At 48.0% G+C, this 15,676-nt stretch overlaps 1 protein-coding gene across 4 annotated transcripts in view; it reads left to right on the plus strand.

Annotated features, from left to right (window-relative positions):
* The first annotated feature begins 2,914 nt into the window (after positions 1-2,914).
* LOC123926783 (signal-regulatory protein beta-1-like) overlaps positions 2,915-15,676 on the plus strand; it is a 105,368-nt gene continuing 92,606 nt past the window's right edge. The window contains exons 1-6 of one of the 4 annotated variants that reach the window (XM_045980935.1): positions 2,915-3,022; positions 6,280-6,636; positions 9,049-9,369; positions 9,958-10,278; positions 14,287-14,365; positions 14,924-15,398. In XM_045980935.1, the coding sequence (XP_045836891.1) occupies positions 2,953-3,022; positions 6,280-6,636; positions 9,049-9,369; positions 9,958-10,278; positions 14,287-14,365; positions 14,924-15,083 (1,308 nt within the window). In that variant the 5' untranslated portion in view covers positions 2,915-2,952 and the 3' untranslated portion in view covers positions 15,084-15,398. Of the gene's footprint in view, positions 3,023-6,279; positions 6,637-9,048; positions 9,370-9,957; positions 10,279-14,286; positions 14,395-14,923; positions 15,409-15,676 lie in introns of those variants that run through there. The other 3 variants (XM_045980937.1, XM_045980940.1, XM_045980934.1) reach the window with 3 other exon arrangements.

The following is a 15,676-nucleotide window of genomic DNA, read 5'->3' on the forward strand; positions in this document are numbered from 1 at the left end:
CCATTCACTTATCACTGGGCATTTTGAATGTTTCCAATTTTTTTCCATTATGAAGAAAGCTGTTCTAAACATATACACAGAGACTGTGTAAAGCTATGGTCTTCATTTTGCTCAGATAAATGCCTGGGAGAGTGATCTCTGGGACATAAAACCCACTTCCTCTCTGGAAAGAGGAAGAATGATGCTTATTGTTGGAAGCAAGCACACATAACTTCTTTTTCTAAAAGATTTTATTTCTTTTTTAAGTACTCTCTGTACCAAACTTGGGACCCAAACTCACGACCCCATGATCAAGAGTTGCTCGCTTCACCAACTGTGACAACCACATACCCTAAGCAAATACAACTTCTTAATTCTGCACTGCACTGTGCATTTGGGCTAAGTTTACTATTCCATCAATAAAGGATTGGAATAGGGAGTCATTTCTAAAGCCAACCTCAATTGACCTCAAAATTTCTTGTGTCCTGATGAACCCATTTCTTTCTCCAGCTCAGTAGCTCTTAGTGGAAGCTGGTGCAGAGTGAGGCCACAAGCCAACCACCCCCAGGTGTCCAGAGCTCAGGAGATGAGACACAGCCCCAAACTGCAGATCCTTCTTGGCCTGGGGCTCTCATCTGGACAATCACCATGAAGACCTCAAGATAGGGGGAGGGGTCCAGTGCAGAAAGCAGAGTCCCAGGCAGGCAGGAAGCATCATTTCTGCTGGGCCTGTCCATTCTCTCTGAAACATAAAAAGAATTTCATTCAAATTTTTTCTTGTGATTGAATTCCAATTTCAAAGCCCTATGGTCTGAGACATTGTAGGGAATAATCTCAGTCTCTTGGCATTGGTTGAGACCTAATTTGTGACCCAGAATCTGGTCTATCCTGGAGAAAGTTCCATGTGCATTTGAGAAGAATGAGTATTCTGTTGTTTTAGGGTGGAATGTTCTGTATGTATCAATGAAGTCTATCTAGTTCAGTGTGTCATTCAAAACTCTTGTTTCTTTGCTGATTTTCTGCTTAGATGGATATGTCTATTGCTGAGAGTGGAGTGTTGACGTCTCCTACTATTAATGTTTTATTATCAATATGTCTCTTTATTTTGGTTAACAGTTGCCTTTTATAGTTGATTGCTCCCATTTTGGGAGCATAGATATTTACAATTGTTAGATCCCCTTGTTGGATAGACTCTTTAAGAATGACATAGTGTCCTTCTGTATCTCTAACTATGGTCTTTAGCTTAAAATCTAATGGATGAAACCTCAGTGTGATACAGGAACCATCAAAATCCTAGAGGAGAGCATAGGCAGTAACCTCTTCACCATCAGCCACAGCTGATGGTGTCATTTGTCATTTGTAAATGACACTACAGATAAAGGGCTAGTATCCAAGATCTATAAAGAACTTCTCAAACTCAATCCTCAATGAACAAATCATCACGTCAAAAAATGGGCAAAAGACATGAACAGACACTCTCCAAAGAAGACATACAAATGGGTAACAAACATATGAAAAACGTTCATCATCATTAACCATCAGCTAGGTTCAAATAAAAACCATATTGAGATACCAGCTTATACCAGTTAGAATGGCAAAAACTGACAAGACAAGAACAATAAATGCTGGAGTGGTAGTGGAAAAAGGGAAACCCTCTTACACTGTTGGTGGGAATACAAGTTGGTACAGCCACTGTGGAAGACAGTGCGGAGGTTCCTCAAAAAGTAGAAAATAGGGGCACCTGGGTGGCTCAGTGGGTTAAGCCGCTGCCTTCGGCTCAGGTCATGATCTCAGGGTACTGGGATCGAGTCCCGCATCGGACTCTCTGCTCAGCGGGGGGCCTGCTTCCCCCTCCTCTCTGCCTGCCTCTCTGCCTACTTGTGATCTCTCTCTCTCTGTCAAAAAAAAAAAAAAAGTAGAAAATACAGCTACCCTACGGCCCAGCAATACTGGGCATTTAGTTCAAAGATACAAAAGTAGTGAAAAGAAGGGCCACATGCACCCCAATGATCATAGCAACAATGTCCACAATAAGCAAAGTGTTGAAAGAGCTGAGATGCCCTTCAACAGATGAATGTTTAAAGAGGATATGGTTCACATGTACAATGGAATATTACTCAACCATCAGAAAGGATGAATACCCAACTTTTGTATCAACATGGACAGGACTGGAGAAGATTATGCTGAATGAAATAAGTCAGAGAAAGTCAAGTATCATATGGTTACCCTTATTTGTGGAACATAAGGAATAGCATGGAAGACATTAGGAAAAGGAAAGGAGGGTGCCTGGGTGACTCAGTGGGTTAAAGCCTCTGCCTTCAGTTCAGGTCATGATCCCAGGGTCCTGAGATCGAGTCCCACATCAGGCTCTCTGCTCAGCAGGGAGTCTGCTTCCTCTTCTCTCTCTGCCTGCCTGCTTGTGATCTGTCTCTCTGTCAAATAAATAAATAAAATCTTTATTTAAAAAAGGGAGAAGGAATGGAAAAATAAAGGTGGGGGGAATCAGAGTAGGAAACCAACAATGAGAGACTATAGATGCTGGGAAACAAACAGAGGGTTTTAGAGAGGAAGGGAGTGAGGGGAAGGGTGAGCCCAGTGATGGATATTAAGGAGGGCAAAGATTACATGGGGCACTGGGTGGTATACACAAACGATGAATCATGGAACACTACATCAAAAACTAATGATGTACTTTATGGTGACTAACATAACATGATAATAATTTTTTAAAAAACCACACAAAAAAACCCCCCAAAACATAAGAAGAGGTCCCTCTCACCATGTGAGGCCTCTCTGCCTGACGTCTGTTTCACAATCCAGAAGCAGATCGCTGCCTCACAGTCATGTGACTGCATCGTAGATGCTTCCTTCCTCTTCCATCACCAGAGGGGCAGGCTGTTCCTCCCCACAGAACAGAGGCCCCATCGCCCCAGCACACACATTTGCAGAAAGCAGGATCCTCAGGCCTCCACCATGTGGGCCCCTGCCTCCGGACCGTGCCCTCCTCCTCACCTGCTGCTGGCTTTGCTGTGGGGACTCACAGGTGAGCACTGCCTTGAGGGAGACTCCCCTTTCCCCGCCTCCTCAACCACTCCCTGTCCCTGGGCATTTAGGGCCTCCAGGTAAACACAGGTGTGCTATCCACACCCTCCACAGAAAGCCAAGGACTGGGTCTCATGTGAGCTTGAAATCAGGGATCTGAGCATTTCCTCTGGGGATCCATCACTTGTAGCTGGTTACCACCAGCATCCAAAGAATCAATGCTTCAATGGGTAACAATGACAGCTTTGTGTGTGTTCATTGATCTAATCCTCACAACATCCATGCCTGATACCTGTGACTAAACTCCTGATTGTAGATAGGGAAACTGAGGCAAAGACAGCAACCAGCCCAGAGTCACCTACTTAAGTCCCTGGAGCAGCAGGGGTTCATGTCCAGCCCACTGAGCTCCACAGTTCATCTTATTAACCATGTTATGCTGCCTGGCTCCACAGTGGTGGCCACGTGCAGAAACATCAGAAACAGAGAGGCAAACAGAAGGAGAGCCATCATGCATCACATGCAGAGGTCTTCAGCGTTCCACTGTGCTGCGTGTTCTCACAAACTCTTGTTAATGATGTGCTGCATGTTTCCAAGGTGCCAAATTGTTACTGAAGTTTAACATGTTCTATAATTACACTAAATCCTCAAAACAATCTCATACTAGCATCCTGGGCCACACTGTACACGTACAGAGAATGCACTTACCTCTGTGTGTGTGCACATGTGCGTGCGTGCATAGGAATGGGCATAGGGAAATGTACTCACATGCATGTGCACACACACATGGGATTTTTGAAAACACTTTGCTTTTTCTCCTCAGAATGAGGTCCAGAACAATGTTTGGATCCCTGTCTCTGAGCTACTCACCTTCTTCTTTAATTCTCTAAACCTACCTCTCACCCCTCACCAAGCTCTTAAATTAAAAACAAACTTCTCTCTTGGTAAAATGAGTAGAACCTTGTGCATTACTACCTTGGAAATGCCTCCATGCTGGATTCAAGTGGGTGAGGAAAGAAAGGGACACAAATTCAGAGACTCCCGCCTGTGTGATCTGCATCTGTAATTATATCCAATTTCATATCCCAATCCCAATTTTCTGGTGTCCACTAATACCTCCCTGCCTCAGGAAATCTCATGAGTGATAACTTTCTAAATTCCTGAGCACTCACCATGTGCCACACACACCTGGAAATGTCTATGTCTATTATGTCATGCGATCTTTGTATCCAAGGAAGACATTCCTGTCATCCCTACCTTAGAGATAAGAAAAGAAGGCACAGAAAGGGCCAAGGTCACTGAGTATAAGTGGGAAGGTAGGATTGGAACCTAGGCAGTCTGATTCTAGATCTCACAGGTCTAACCATTGCTCTTTTCCCAAACCCTATGATCCCAAGTCGATCCCATGAGATTTCTGCAGATCTTCCAATCGCTGTGGGGAAGGGGGTGGTGTGGTGAAGAATGTTCGTGGTTCGCTTCTCTCAAGTGCTTCTGTATTCTGGGTATATGCAAGTGTTTGTTTCCTCCAAGTCATCTATGTGGGAAACTCGGCTTCTGATATAATATCCTGAGAAATTCTCCACTGAAAATAGACTTCATGGTCTCCAAAAGGGGTCACATTGGGCAATTCACACATTATACAAATATTAACTATATACCTACTAGGCGACAAGAACAGTTCTATTAACATAGGGCATGTTGATGAATAAAAGACACAAAGTAGTTGCCCTTGTAGAAGTTGTATCATAGTGGAGGAAAGGACAGGAAACAATAGATGCAAGAAATCAGTAAATAACAGAGGTACAGAGAGTGATGAACATTAAGGAAAAAACAGGACAGTACAGCTGGATACGACAATGGGAGAACTGCTAGGGTGGGATGTACTTAAACAGGTCGCCAGGAGCGAAGATTTTAAGAAGGCAGGGGAGTGAGCCATGTGATTTTCTGGGGGAAGAGTCTTCCCGAACAGCAAGAGACTAGAAAACTCTTGCCCTGTTCAAGGATTTGGGCTTTTATTCTTTTGTTTTATTATTATTTGTTTATTTTCAGCGTAACAGTATTCATTGTTTTTGCACCACACCCAGTGCTGCATGCTTTTATTCTGAATGAAATGGTAGCTATTGCAAGGTATTGCAAGGTTTGAAGACAGAAGTGACACGATCTGACATGAGCTTCATTCTAGCATTTGGTTGAGAATGGAGGACCACAGGGCATAGAGAGAAGCAGCTAGAGCCCTCAAGAGCTCAGTGCATCCATGTGAACAAGGTAAACTGGTTTGCAGCAAGACAGCAGCCAGGAGAGAAAGGGGAAGAGGTCAGCCTGTGGGTGCCTGCAGTAGGGGAGTGTTTAGCCATTAGCATAGGAATTGAAGTGGGAAAAAAAGGCACCCAAGGGTCCGGACCATAAGCATCAGGGAAAATAAAGGTGCCTCCGCTTAGATGTGCAAGAGTGTGTGGGAAACTGAGTTCAGTTTAGGACATGTTAGCTGTGAGAGGTTTACTTCTAGCTAAGAAAAAGTTTGAACGCTGTTTGGACATACATAGCATAGCTGAGAGGCAAGGCATGGGCCAAAAATAGAAATAGGAGGATTATAGATATACAAATGGTAGATTTTTCACCTTTCCTTGGCTCCTCATAACCAACTGATCCTCTTCCGTCCCCGCTCTGATTTTCCATCCATGTCTCCCTCCATGGTGCATTCCTGTTTCTTCTCATTTTTGTCCTAGCAGTTCAGCATCCTGACCCCAGTCTGCTCCAGCCTTAGAAACCAAAGTATGTGCCTGTAATAGCTCGTGCCCTCTTTAGGAGGCATGTTTATTTACAAATACTGGTAAGTGCATGGGTTTTACCAGCTCACACACTGCAAGAGTGACTCACAAATTTCCTCCCTGAGGAGTAGCTAAGAAATGGAAAAGGACACTGGGTGTATGTGTGATGCACCTGCTTCTCCGATTTCTATCCCTGCCAGGTTTTGAGGACACTTCACATAAGAAAGAATGAGTTTGCATTACTGAATGTCTCCAGAGACTAGCTTGTCACCAATACAGGAAATCCAGCGGGGAAGTCAAACCTGCTCTGTGCCACATCACGGAGCCTCTGTGTGTCTTTGTTTCCTCGGTTGTGATGGGATCTCCCATTACAGGCTCAGGGGAGGGCCGCACCCAGTCCGCACTCAGTCAGGGAGCTGTTGTGCGTCAACATGTGAGGAGACGTGCAGGATCTCGGCAGGATGAGTAGACGACTGCTCTGTTTTCCCTCCAGGTGTGGCCGGTGAGGCGGGGCTGCAGGTGATCCAGCCTGACAAGTCAGTGTCTGTCGCAGCTGGACAGACAGCCACTCTGCGCTGCACCGTGACCTCCCTGCTCCCCATAGGGCTGGTTCAGTGGTTCAGGGGGACAGGGCCAGGCCGGGAGTTAATCTTCAGTTTCAAAGGAGGCCACTTCCCCCGAGTAACAAATGCTTCAGACAATACAAGGAGAAACAACATGGACTTTTCCATCCGCATGAGTAACATCACCCCAGCAGACACCGGAACCTACTACTGTGTGAAGTTCCAGAAAGGGGCCCTTGATGATGTGGAGTTTAAGTCTGGACCAGGCACCCAGGTCACTGTGAGCGGTGAGTGTGGCCTGGGCCTCGTTTGTCCCCTGGTTATGACAACAAGTCAGTAAGAATGCCCTCCATTATCTGACCAACAGCTAAGAATCAGGTCGTGTGGTGAGTGTCCCCGACTTCAGCCCTTTCCACGGATCGGGGAAGTTGAGGCCTGGAGAGGTCCTGATGCTTGCTCAAGGCCCCTGATAAATGGTGGGAAAGTCTAGAACCCCAGTCTGTGCGTCCATAATTCTCGCCTTTTCCAATCCTGAGCAGCCCTCTGGTTCCAGGGATGAGGGACTTACAGTCTGAGTGACTTGGCCAGTCACATGACCCAATCTTACTCCTGCCTCCAGAGACTGTCCCCTCCATGTGGCTGACTCTTCTCTACTCAACATTTACTGAGCACCTGCTGTGTGCAGGCTCTGGTCTGCGTGCAGGGGAAGCAGAAAACAAAACAGGGAAGGGCTCCTTTCTCATGAAGCTCACGTTTCCTTCCCTTCCTGTGGACATATGCACCCAGGGCAGGGAGGTGGGATATGTCTTTCTTTCAACGTAGAAGAATCACAGTGAGAAGAGGTATAAATTCACTGTTTACACTGAGAACCCAGGATGGAGAAGATGCCAGAGACTGGGCATTTGTTGTGGGTCTGTCCAAAAAGGATCATGCAATTCAGGGACTGAATCCCATAAGAGCACTGAATCTCCCCTCAGCTCCTGGACATAGGCAAGCGGGTGGTTTTATCCGGATTGTGCAGGTGTTATAGGAGTTCACAGTCGTACATCCCTTGCCTGGGCACAACATTAGTACGTGTCTCCAGTACCAGGCAGATCTGTTTCTCCTGGGAGAGCTCTCCGTCCTCTTCCCCAAGCTGCCCACACAGGGGATGCCCTGGTTGAGAATGGATGAAGCTGGAGGGACCATCTCAGCCCATTTACATCTGGGGACACTGAGGCTCAGCAGATCCGGCCTGAGCAGGGAAGTGAGCCACAGCCTGACTCACAGCCCTGCTCTCTGCACACTCACTGTGCTGGCCAAAGTGGGAGAAAGTGCCAAGCCTCTCCTTGAAACTCTTGTAAATCTTGTATGGTTATCTTTTTCAGCAGTAAACATTAAGAAAACATTGGAAGAGGTGGGCTAGCTTTGCACCCACAGATCAGACAGATATGCAAACATCTGGTGAATTGTCGAGCCTGTTCCTGGAGGACAAGCTTCTTACTGTACTCACTGTAAGAGCATCCAGAGTCTTTCCGCTGTTGTGTGGTGTTGCTCCTTCACTGAGCAGCCTGGGGCACCGACCTGGACAGAGCAGAGGGACGCCACAATCCCAGCAACACCGGGCACCCCATTCCTGGCTCTGCCCACTAAGAATGACTGGGAGGCACATCCTGGAGGGTGTTTGGCTCCGTGAGCGACAGTTCACATTCTAGATTCAGCCGTCGGGACCCCACATCTTCCCTCTGTTGTTGTCGAGTCAACAGGTCTGGACACCCGGAGGGACCCCTCCCCATAACCGTTTGCAGTGAGAATGTCAGATGGAAAATGAAGGTGGCTGTCACTGTCGGGCTGGAGAAGGTGGGACATTTGCTCTGCTGTGGATGAAACAGCTGGAGACCACAGGAATTCCCCCTGGGATGCAATGACCAGCAAGGAGCAGCCCTGTTGTAACTGGACCAAAGGAGCTTGGCTCCTTGGTGAGGGAGAGACAGAGACCACCCTGGGGAAGTTCCCTCACAAAGTTGTCTTTATTTTACAGGTAAGGGATCACAGGGAATAATTTCCAAAGCCATGATGCAGAACAGGGGCAAGTAGGCTCTATATTAGGGCTGGAGACAATATTCAGAGGGGGATTTTAACACTATAATGAGACTGAGGTTACTGTCAGATTCGTCTGCTCTTTCCTATCTGTGTATTCAGTGATAAATTCCAAGCAAAACTGCTTCCATTCCCTTACTTGCCCCTTCCTGCAACCCTGGGAAGGAGAAATGCCTCCTATCCCATTAGGGAGGAGCCACACTGTGCCACGGCCATGCCTGCAGGCAGCTGGTCAGCCTGGTTCCAGCTTTCTTGGGGGTCCCCTGTCCCCTGCACGGACTGCTGCACACACTCTCTGACCTCAGTGAGGTTTGCAGGGAGGCAGCTAGGAACAGTTGATGCCAACAGTCAGACCCATCAGAAACGTCCTTCCTGTGCCCAGATTGGTGGGAAGTCACCTGGCAGAAGAGAAGGGCGACTTGAACTCAGGCCTACAACGGCATCTGGGCCCTGCCCCCGACTCAGCTCTGGAACCTCAGGGCTTCCTCTGTGTGAGGAGGAGAGGACACCGCCCTCCAAACACTCTCAGAAGGGCAGCAGGTTCTCCACAGCGCCTCACACGTATCCTGAGTGCTAAGGACCACAATCACGCTTACTGTTCAAAAATGTTCCTCTTGTAGCCAAACCCTCTCCCCCTGTGGTGTCGGGCCCCACGGTCAGGGCCTCGCCAGAGCAGACAGTGAACTTCACCTGCAAGTCCCACGGCTTCTCCCCCAGAAACATCACCCTGAGATGGTTCAGAAACGGGAATGAGCTGGCAGCCTCCCAGACCAGCGTGGACCCAGAGGGAAACAGAACGTCCTACAGCATCTCCAGCACAACCAGGCTGGTGCTGGCCTCGGGGGACGTTCGCTCCCAGGTCATCTGTGAGGTGACCCACGTGACTCTGCAGGGGGGCCCTCCTCTTCGTGGGACTGCCAACCTGTCTGAGGTCCTCCGAGGTAGATGCCCCTCCCCTCCAGTCCCAGCCCAGATTGGGCCCCTAAGTCTCTGAGCCTGACCCTCCACCACTCCCTGCCCAGGTCCTCCATTCACTGGAGTCTGACCCCTGGCAGACCCTCCAGGTCACCTGCACCTAGATGTGCCGTCCCCTCCTACTGTTTCCATGGCCGCCATGGGGTGAACACCTACCATGTGCCAATCACTGCGTTCGTTAGTTTTCCTTACTTTACAGTAGCAATTCCAATTATTGAGCACCTGCTGTACTCCATGCCACCGTGTGCTTGGTGAGGTCATTTGTCTCGCTACAGTTATTCTATTCCAACTGTATGCGTGGGGCTGAGTATCTTGATTTCACTCATTCTTAGCCTATCAGGAGCCATCAGTCCTTGAGCACCTACTGTGTACCGGGCACTGTGCTTAGGGATTTCATTCATATTCAAAGACTACCCTCAGTGTTTGAGCACCAGCTGTATGCCTAGCCCTGTTCTGGGTGACTCCCTTGCTGTGTGGGGGAGCTAAATTCTCCAGCCCCTCCCCATGTTCTGTCTGTTCCATGAGGTGAGAGATTCTGCCCTGTGCTGTTTCAGTTCCGCCCACCTTGGAAGTTTCCCAGCAGCCCGTGTCAGGGGACCAGGTGAAGCTCACTTGCCAAGTGAAGAAGTTCTACCCCCAGCGCCTCCAGCTGACCTGGCTGGAGAACGGCAACGTGTCCCTAACAGAAACGGCCTCAAGGGCCTCAAACCTCGTAGAGAACAAGGATGGGACCTTTAACTGGACGAGCTGGCTCCTGGTGAACTCATCTGCCCACAGGGAAGATGTGGTGTACACCTGCCTGGTGCAGCACGACGGGCAGCCTGCGGTCACCGGAAAGCATACCTTCGTGCTCTCTGCCCACCAGAAGGACCAGGGTGAGGCCTCAATGATCCTATTTCTTGCGTCCTGCTCCCTGCTTCCTCACCTGACAATGATTAAGTCACTATGCCTGTCCAGACACCCCCTTCCCCCTATTATTTCCCACCTAGCATGGTCTCTATCCCTTCTACGCTTTTCCATCATCACCATGGAAAATGTCTGCACTTGCCACTCTGAAATTCGAGAAGGGACCCTGAGGACCTGGATTTTTGTGTCTTGACCAAGCTCCTGGGTGACTGTGTGTTTTCACACCTGGGGTCTCTTCTCTCCCTTTATTTGTGACAGCAGACCAGCAATAGTCATGATCGCTCACAGCACATTTACTTTATGCCACTTCCAATTCATTTCTGGTCTCCTTTCCTGTTTAACCAACCCTGTGACCTGGAATTTTACAGAAGGGACTCAGGGAGCAATGAAGGACAGATGGTGAACATTTCTTGCCCTCAGGCCATCTGAGGAGCTAAGCTATTTGAGGGAAATCTCAGTCCCTGCTGATGGACCAGCAACCAGTACCAAAAAAAAAAAAAAAAAAAAAAAAAGGAAAAAAAAAGGATTAATTATAGCAAGGGAGCATTGTCCCAAAGATCTACAGAGTCCCCTTTCTACAACTAAAACATTCCTTATTTCTCTCTCATGTAACATCAGGGGGAGGTCAAGCCAGTTTCCCAGGAGTCTTTGTTCCAGAAGATCTTTCAAAGACCCATGTTCCTTCTAACGTGCCCAATGACATTGTCTTCTTGCCTGGGTCAACACTGGGCCACCGAATGTTCATGTCACTGTTGGCCAGGAGACTAGAGATAGGAAGGGGAAAAGGAATGATTTCCTTTAAAACTAGAGGTATGCAGAAGTTGCTTAATTGTGTCCACTAATGACTTAGTCACGGATCCACATCCAGCTCCAAATGGAGTCCACGCTTGTGTGGTCATGTGACTAATGACATTGTTCTTTCTATAAAACCAATACTATTACACTCTTTAGTAAAATTAGCAATAATTTCTAGTATCATCTAGAATGGAGTATATATTCCAATTTTCCAAAGCTTCTTTTATTAACTTTATTTTGTGGACCTAACTTGGTTTTAATTCACCTGTAAATGCTTCAAAGGTTTTTCCTACAAAACATCTGGGTCTCCATGATTCTTTTGTTGCTCTGGATAGAATCTAAATAGCTAGGGCTACTCAAATTCTTCATTTCATATTGGATGCTTGTGGTAGGCGGCACTTTTGAGAAATTCGGTCTTGTTCTCTGAGTTGTCCAATTTCTGCGCACAGAGCTTTGCATAGTGTTACCTAGTAATCCTTATGGTGTCTGTAGGGTATCCCATTTCATCCCTGATATTGGAAATGTGTCAATTCTCATTTTTCTTCATTATCACAATGGCTAGAAGTTTTTCAAATTTATCAGTCTTCTCAAAGAACCCATGTTCATTTCAGTGACATTCTCTATTGTTTGTTGTTAATTTCTTTGCTTTTTCTCCTCTTTCTTTATTTCCTTCTCTTGCTTTGGGCTTATTTTGCTCCTCCTCATTTTTTTTTTGAAATGGGAAAAAAATTATCAAGTCTAGATGTTTCTTTGTTTGAATGCCACAGCTGGGCCTCCTTCTGGTCTTGCAGATTCGGGAGTGTGGACTCAGGATACCTGGTGTAGGTTCCTCCTCCAGAATGGAAGCAACTAGCCCAGTTGCCTTCTTCTTCCACCTTTCAGAGCCCTCTATGTGTGCACCTCACATGAGTTCCAGGGGGCAGGCTTCTACTGAGCCAGGAGAGGTGGGAGAGATGAGTCCGCACCATCTCCTGCCCTTTTCTGTGCTTGGTGAAGGTGGGAGGGGAATGGCATAAGGGGATGTGCATTTGGACGTGGAGATTTTTCTCTTTTGTCTCCAGAGATTCTGCAGTTTGGGCATTGCTCTTCAAGGACTACCGAGAGCCAGTTTTCCATAGAATTTACTGTCCTTTTGTTGTTTTCCCTTTGGGTTGAGAGGCTGTATTTGGAGATGAGTAGTTAAGCCTCTGTCTTGTACTCAGCAGCCCGTTACAAAGTGCCCAGAGGGCTTTGAAATGCTTGGCCCTGGTGTCCCTATCCCACATCTCAGTATCCATCTCCCATATTTGCCCATCAGGGCCCCACTCTAGCACAGTAGGTGCAGTGTATCTGAGAATTCAGTCCTCTCTGTAGCACTGATACTCTTAGGTTTATGTTGGACCCAACTGTGTCCTCAGCTTTTTCTGCCCTCCAGCTCTTGGGGCTAAGTTTCTGTACTGTTGCTCAGAAGTCCTCTGACATTCACACATAACCTTTCACATGGGATCAGTCTTCACTTTGCACTTTCTTTCTCCAAAGGGTTGATGCCCAGCAATAGCCACCCAACCTGTCGTTTTTGTCATTATCACGTCATTTCTAGAATGTCAGGATACTCCCCTCCTCTGCTTACACCAGCCCCAGTCACCACGGTGAGGTTTCAGCAGTGACAAGGGCAGGGCAAGCCGGCACCTACCCTGCTCTACCTCCCACAGGGCTGGGGGCCTCATGAAGAGCTGGCAGAAAAAGACCCAGTCCAAATGAGCCCATTAGAGCTGGCTTTCCAGTCCTCAACCAGACAAACGCCACACATCCGGTGACCTGGGAGGGAGACTCTCAGATGATGTGAGAAGAGAGAAAGCTCACTGTGGGGTGCTACCCGATCCACCTGTGTGAGAGAGCGAAGGAGGCAGGACTGGCAAAGGGAGACGTTGACACAATTCAGGATGGCAAGACTCAGCCTCAGACAGAGAGCAAGCAAGCTGAATGCTCTTTGTGAGTTGTTTTAAATGGAGAGGAATGGTTTAGCCTCTGTATCCGCACTTCCTAAAGCCTTCTCCTGCAGGCTCCCCTCTAGAAACAGGTACAAACATGGCCAATAAATCTCTTTCAACTCAGAAAAAGTCCAGGGGCCCCAAAGCAGAGACCTGACATCCTCTAACATGCCAGGGGCCAATATGCTGAGGACCTACTCCTTCTTCTTTTTTTTTTTAAAGATTTTATTTATTTATTTGACAGAGAGAGAGAGAGAGATCAGGAGTAGGCAGAGAGGCAGGCAGAGAGAGAGGGGAAAGCAGGCTCCCTGCTGAGATCATGACCTGAGCTGAAGGCAGAGGCTTAACCCACTGAGCCCCCCTACTCCTTCTTTTAAGATTACTCTATATTTCAAAAACAATTGGATTTTAAAAATTCAAATATAAAAACAAAAATGGGTCATTGTATAAAGTCAAAAAATCAGAAGCTGTCCTTCCAGATCAACAGTCTATGTCAAAGAGAGAGACATCAGCTGACAGTGGCAACGGGATTCAGGTGGCCTGATGGTGTCTGAAACTCTCCTGAGCATTAGACCCCATTTCCTTGCCTCACCAGGATATTGTCTAGCCAGCAGGTCTCCTGAGGTCAGGTCAGCCTGAGGACTCCCTCCTCACCTCTGTACATGGGAGTCGTCAAACCATGTGTGGGGAGCAAAGCAGGACAGCCTTGTACCTCACTGACCGTGAAATCTGTTCTCACTCCACTTGAGGCCAGCTGGACATTTGACCCTATGGCCCAGAGAGTTTGGCTTTGTCCTGGTCCAAAGACAAGGTCTCAGAGTCATCCTGCAGGCCAGCAGTGAGGGGTTTGGTTTCCCTGAGTCTGAGCCATCTCACCTGGCCACCCTCTGTAAACTAGGAGCCTGTTGGCTCATCAGAAAGAGGCTGTATGACCTACACCACAGGGTATGAGGACCAATTCTGTAAACCAAACTTACCCGTTCCTGAGTGCTCATTCCCCCCATCTCTTCCCTCAAGGACACCTGGCAGTGAGAAAGGGGTGAGTGAGGTGAGGAACGTCTTACCCCGAATTCTGCCTTGAGCAGGGGAAGAATTCATGAGCCTCAGAGCATTGAAAAGCCTGAGTCACTTCAGATAGAGTAAGTGGAGGACCCAGGGAATGGACTCCAGGGTGCCCCCCTCTGATGGTGTCTCCTATCCCTTCTTTTCCAGAGTCAAGACCATCTACTCCGTTCCTGATGGCTGTCATCCTGGGCCCAAAGCTGCTTCTGCTCATCACTGTCTCTGCCATGTATGTCCACAAGAAACGAGTGCCCGATTGTAAGTTGTGGGTCAGGGAGGGCAGGCCATGTTTAGTCCCAAAAGAGCCATGTCAGGAAGAGGGGCAGCCCACAGGTCACACAGGGTCAGCGCCCACCTGGAGTCTAGAGCATGTGACACACCTCCCTTGATACCCTCTGGAGTCTCAGGAGTCCCAGTGCCCTGCGGAGCTGGGGGAGGGGCATTTAGCCTATAAAATGTGGGCAGGGTCAAAGGCTATCAAAGAATGTTGACAGCGTCCTAGGGATTCTGGTAAGGAAATGGGCAGAGGGGCTGAATGAGAGGCAGCTGGGTGGGAGGATCCCTTGGAGACCATCACTAGATAATGGAGAACTGGGACTCCTTTGGGCACAAGATGTCTGCATTTAGAGGAATGCTGACAGGTGCCAGAGGGCTGCTCTGAGAACAGCTTCCAATCTGATCCTCTGTGGGACATACTGGAGGGGACGGGAGGGGGGATTAAGCCCTAAGGGAGGAAGGCTAAAGTGGCAGAGTCCTCTTTCAGGGGCTGCTTGTCCTTTCACAACAGGTGTCCCAGGAGGAAAATAGCACCGAGGACACAAGAGACACATGGGGAACATTTCTGGAATGCTGAGCATATAATCAACTGTGAACATGAGTCCCAGAGCTCCTCCCTTCTTCCCCTACTACTTGCCACCCTCAGTCTCTCTGCCTCCTTCCTTCCTTGAGGGACACAGCCAATGAAAAGGAACTACTAGAAGCCTCCCTAACTCTGCCCCAAATACCTTGCTTATCCCAGAGACCCACCTGCCCACAGTCCTTTCTTCTCCTTCTCACAATCCTTGATGCCCCCAGAGCTGAGTCTTCATACCAGGTTCTCAGCAGGGGTCATGGGAACTTGCTTTGGGGACTGATGCACAGATATCTGCCTGAATTTGAGAAACAAGTCACATCTACTCATACCAGGTGCCTCTCATTCATCTTCTGGGGACTGTGGTCATGAACTACGTGCTCACATCCATGTTCTTGGGAGTTATATCTGTCAACCCCCAATGTTCTAGCCTTGGTGAGGTTCTTCACTGTGTCTTAAATAAAATGAATCTCATCTTGGTTTGAAGAAGAGAAATGATCCTCCTTCCTCTTTGCCTACATGTCCTACTCCTCAGTCCCAGGGGCAAGATGCCTCCTCCCTGTGATGGGAACACTAGCTCTTCTGTCACCTTCATCCCTCCCAGCCCCACTGCTCATGCACATGTGCTACAGTCCAGAAGCCTGGAGCCATCCTTGGTTTTCTTTTTTTTTTTTTAATTTATTTATTTTC

This window comes from Meles meles, chromosome 16 (assembly GCF_922984935.1).
Source record: "Meles meles chromosome 16, mMelMel3.1 paternal haplotype, whole genome shotgun sequence".
NCBI lineage: Eukaryota > Metazoa > Chordata > Mammalia > Carnivora > Mustelidae > Meles > Meles meles.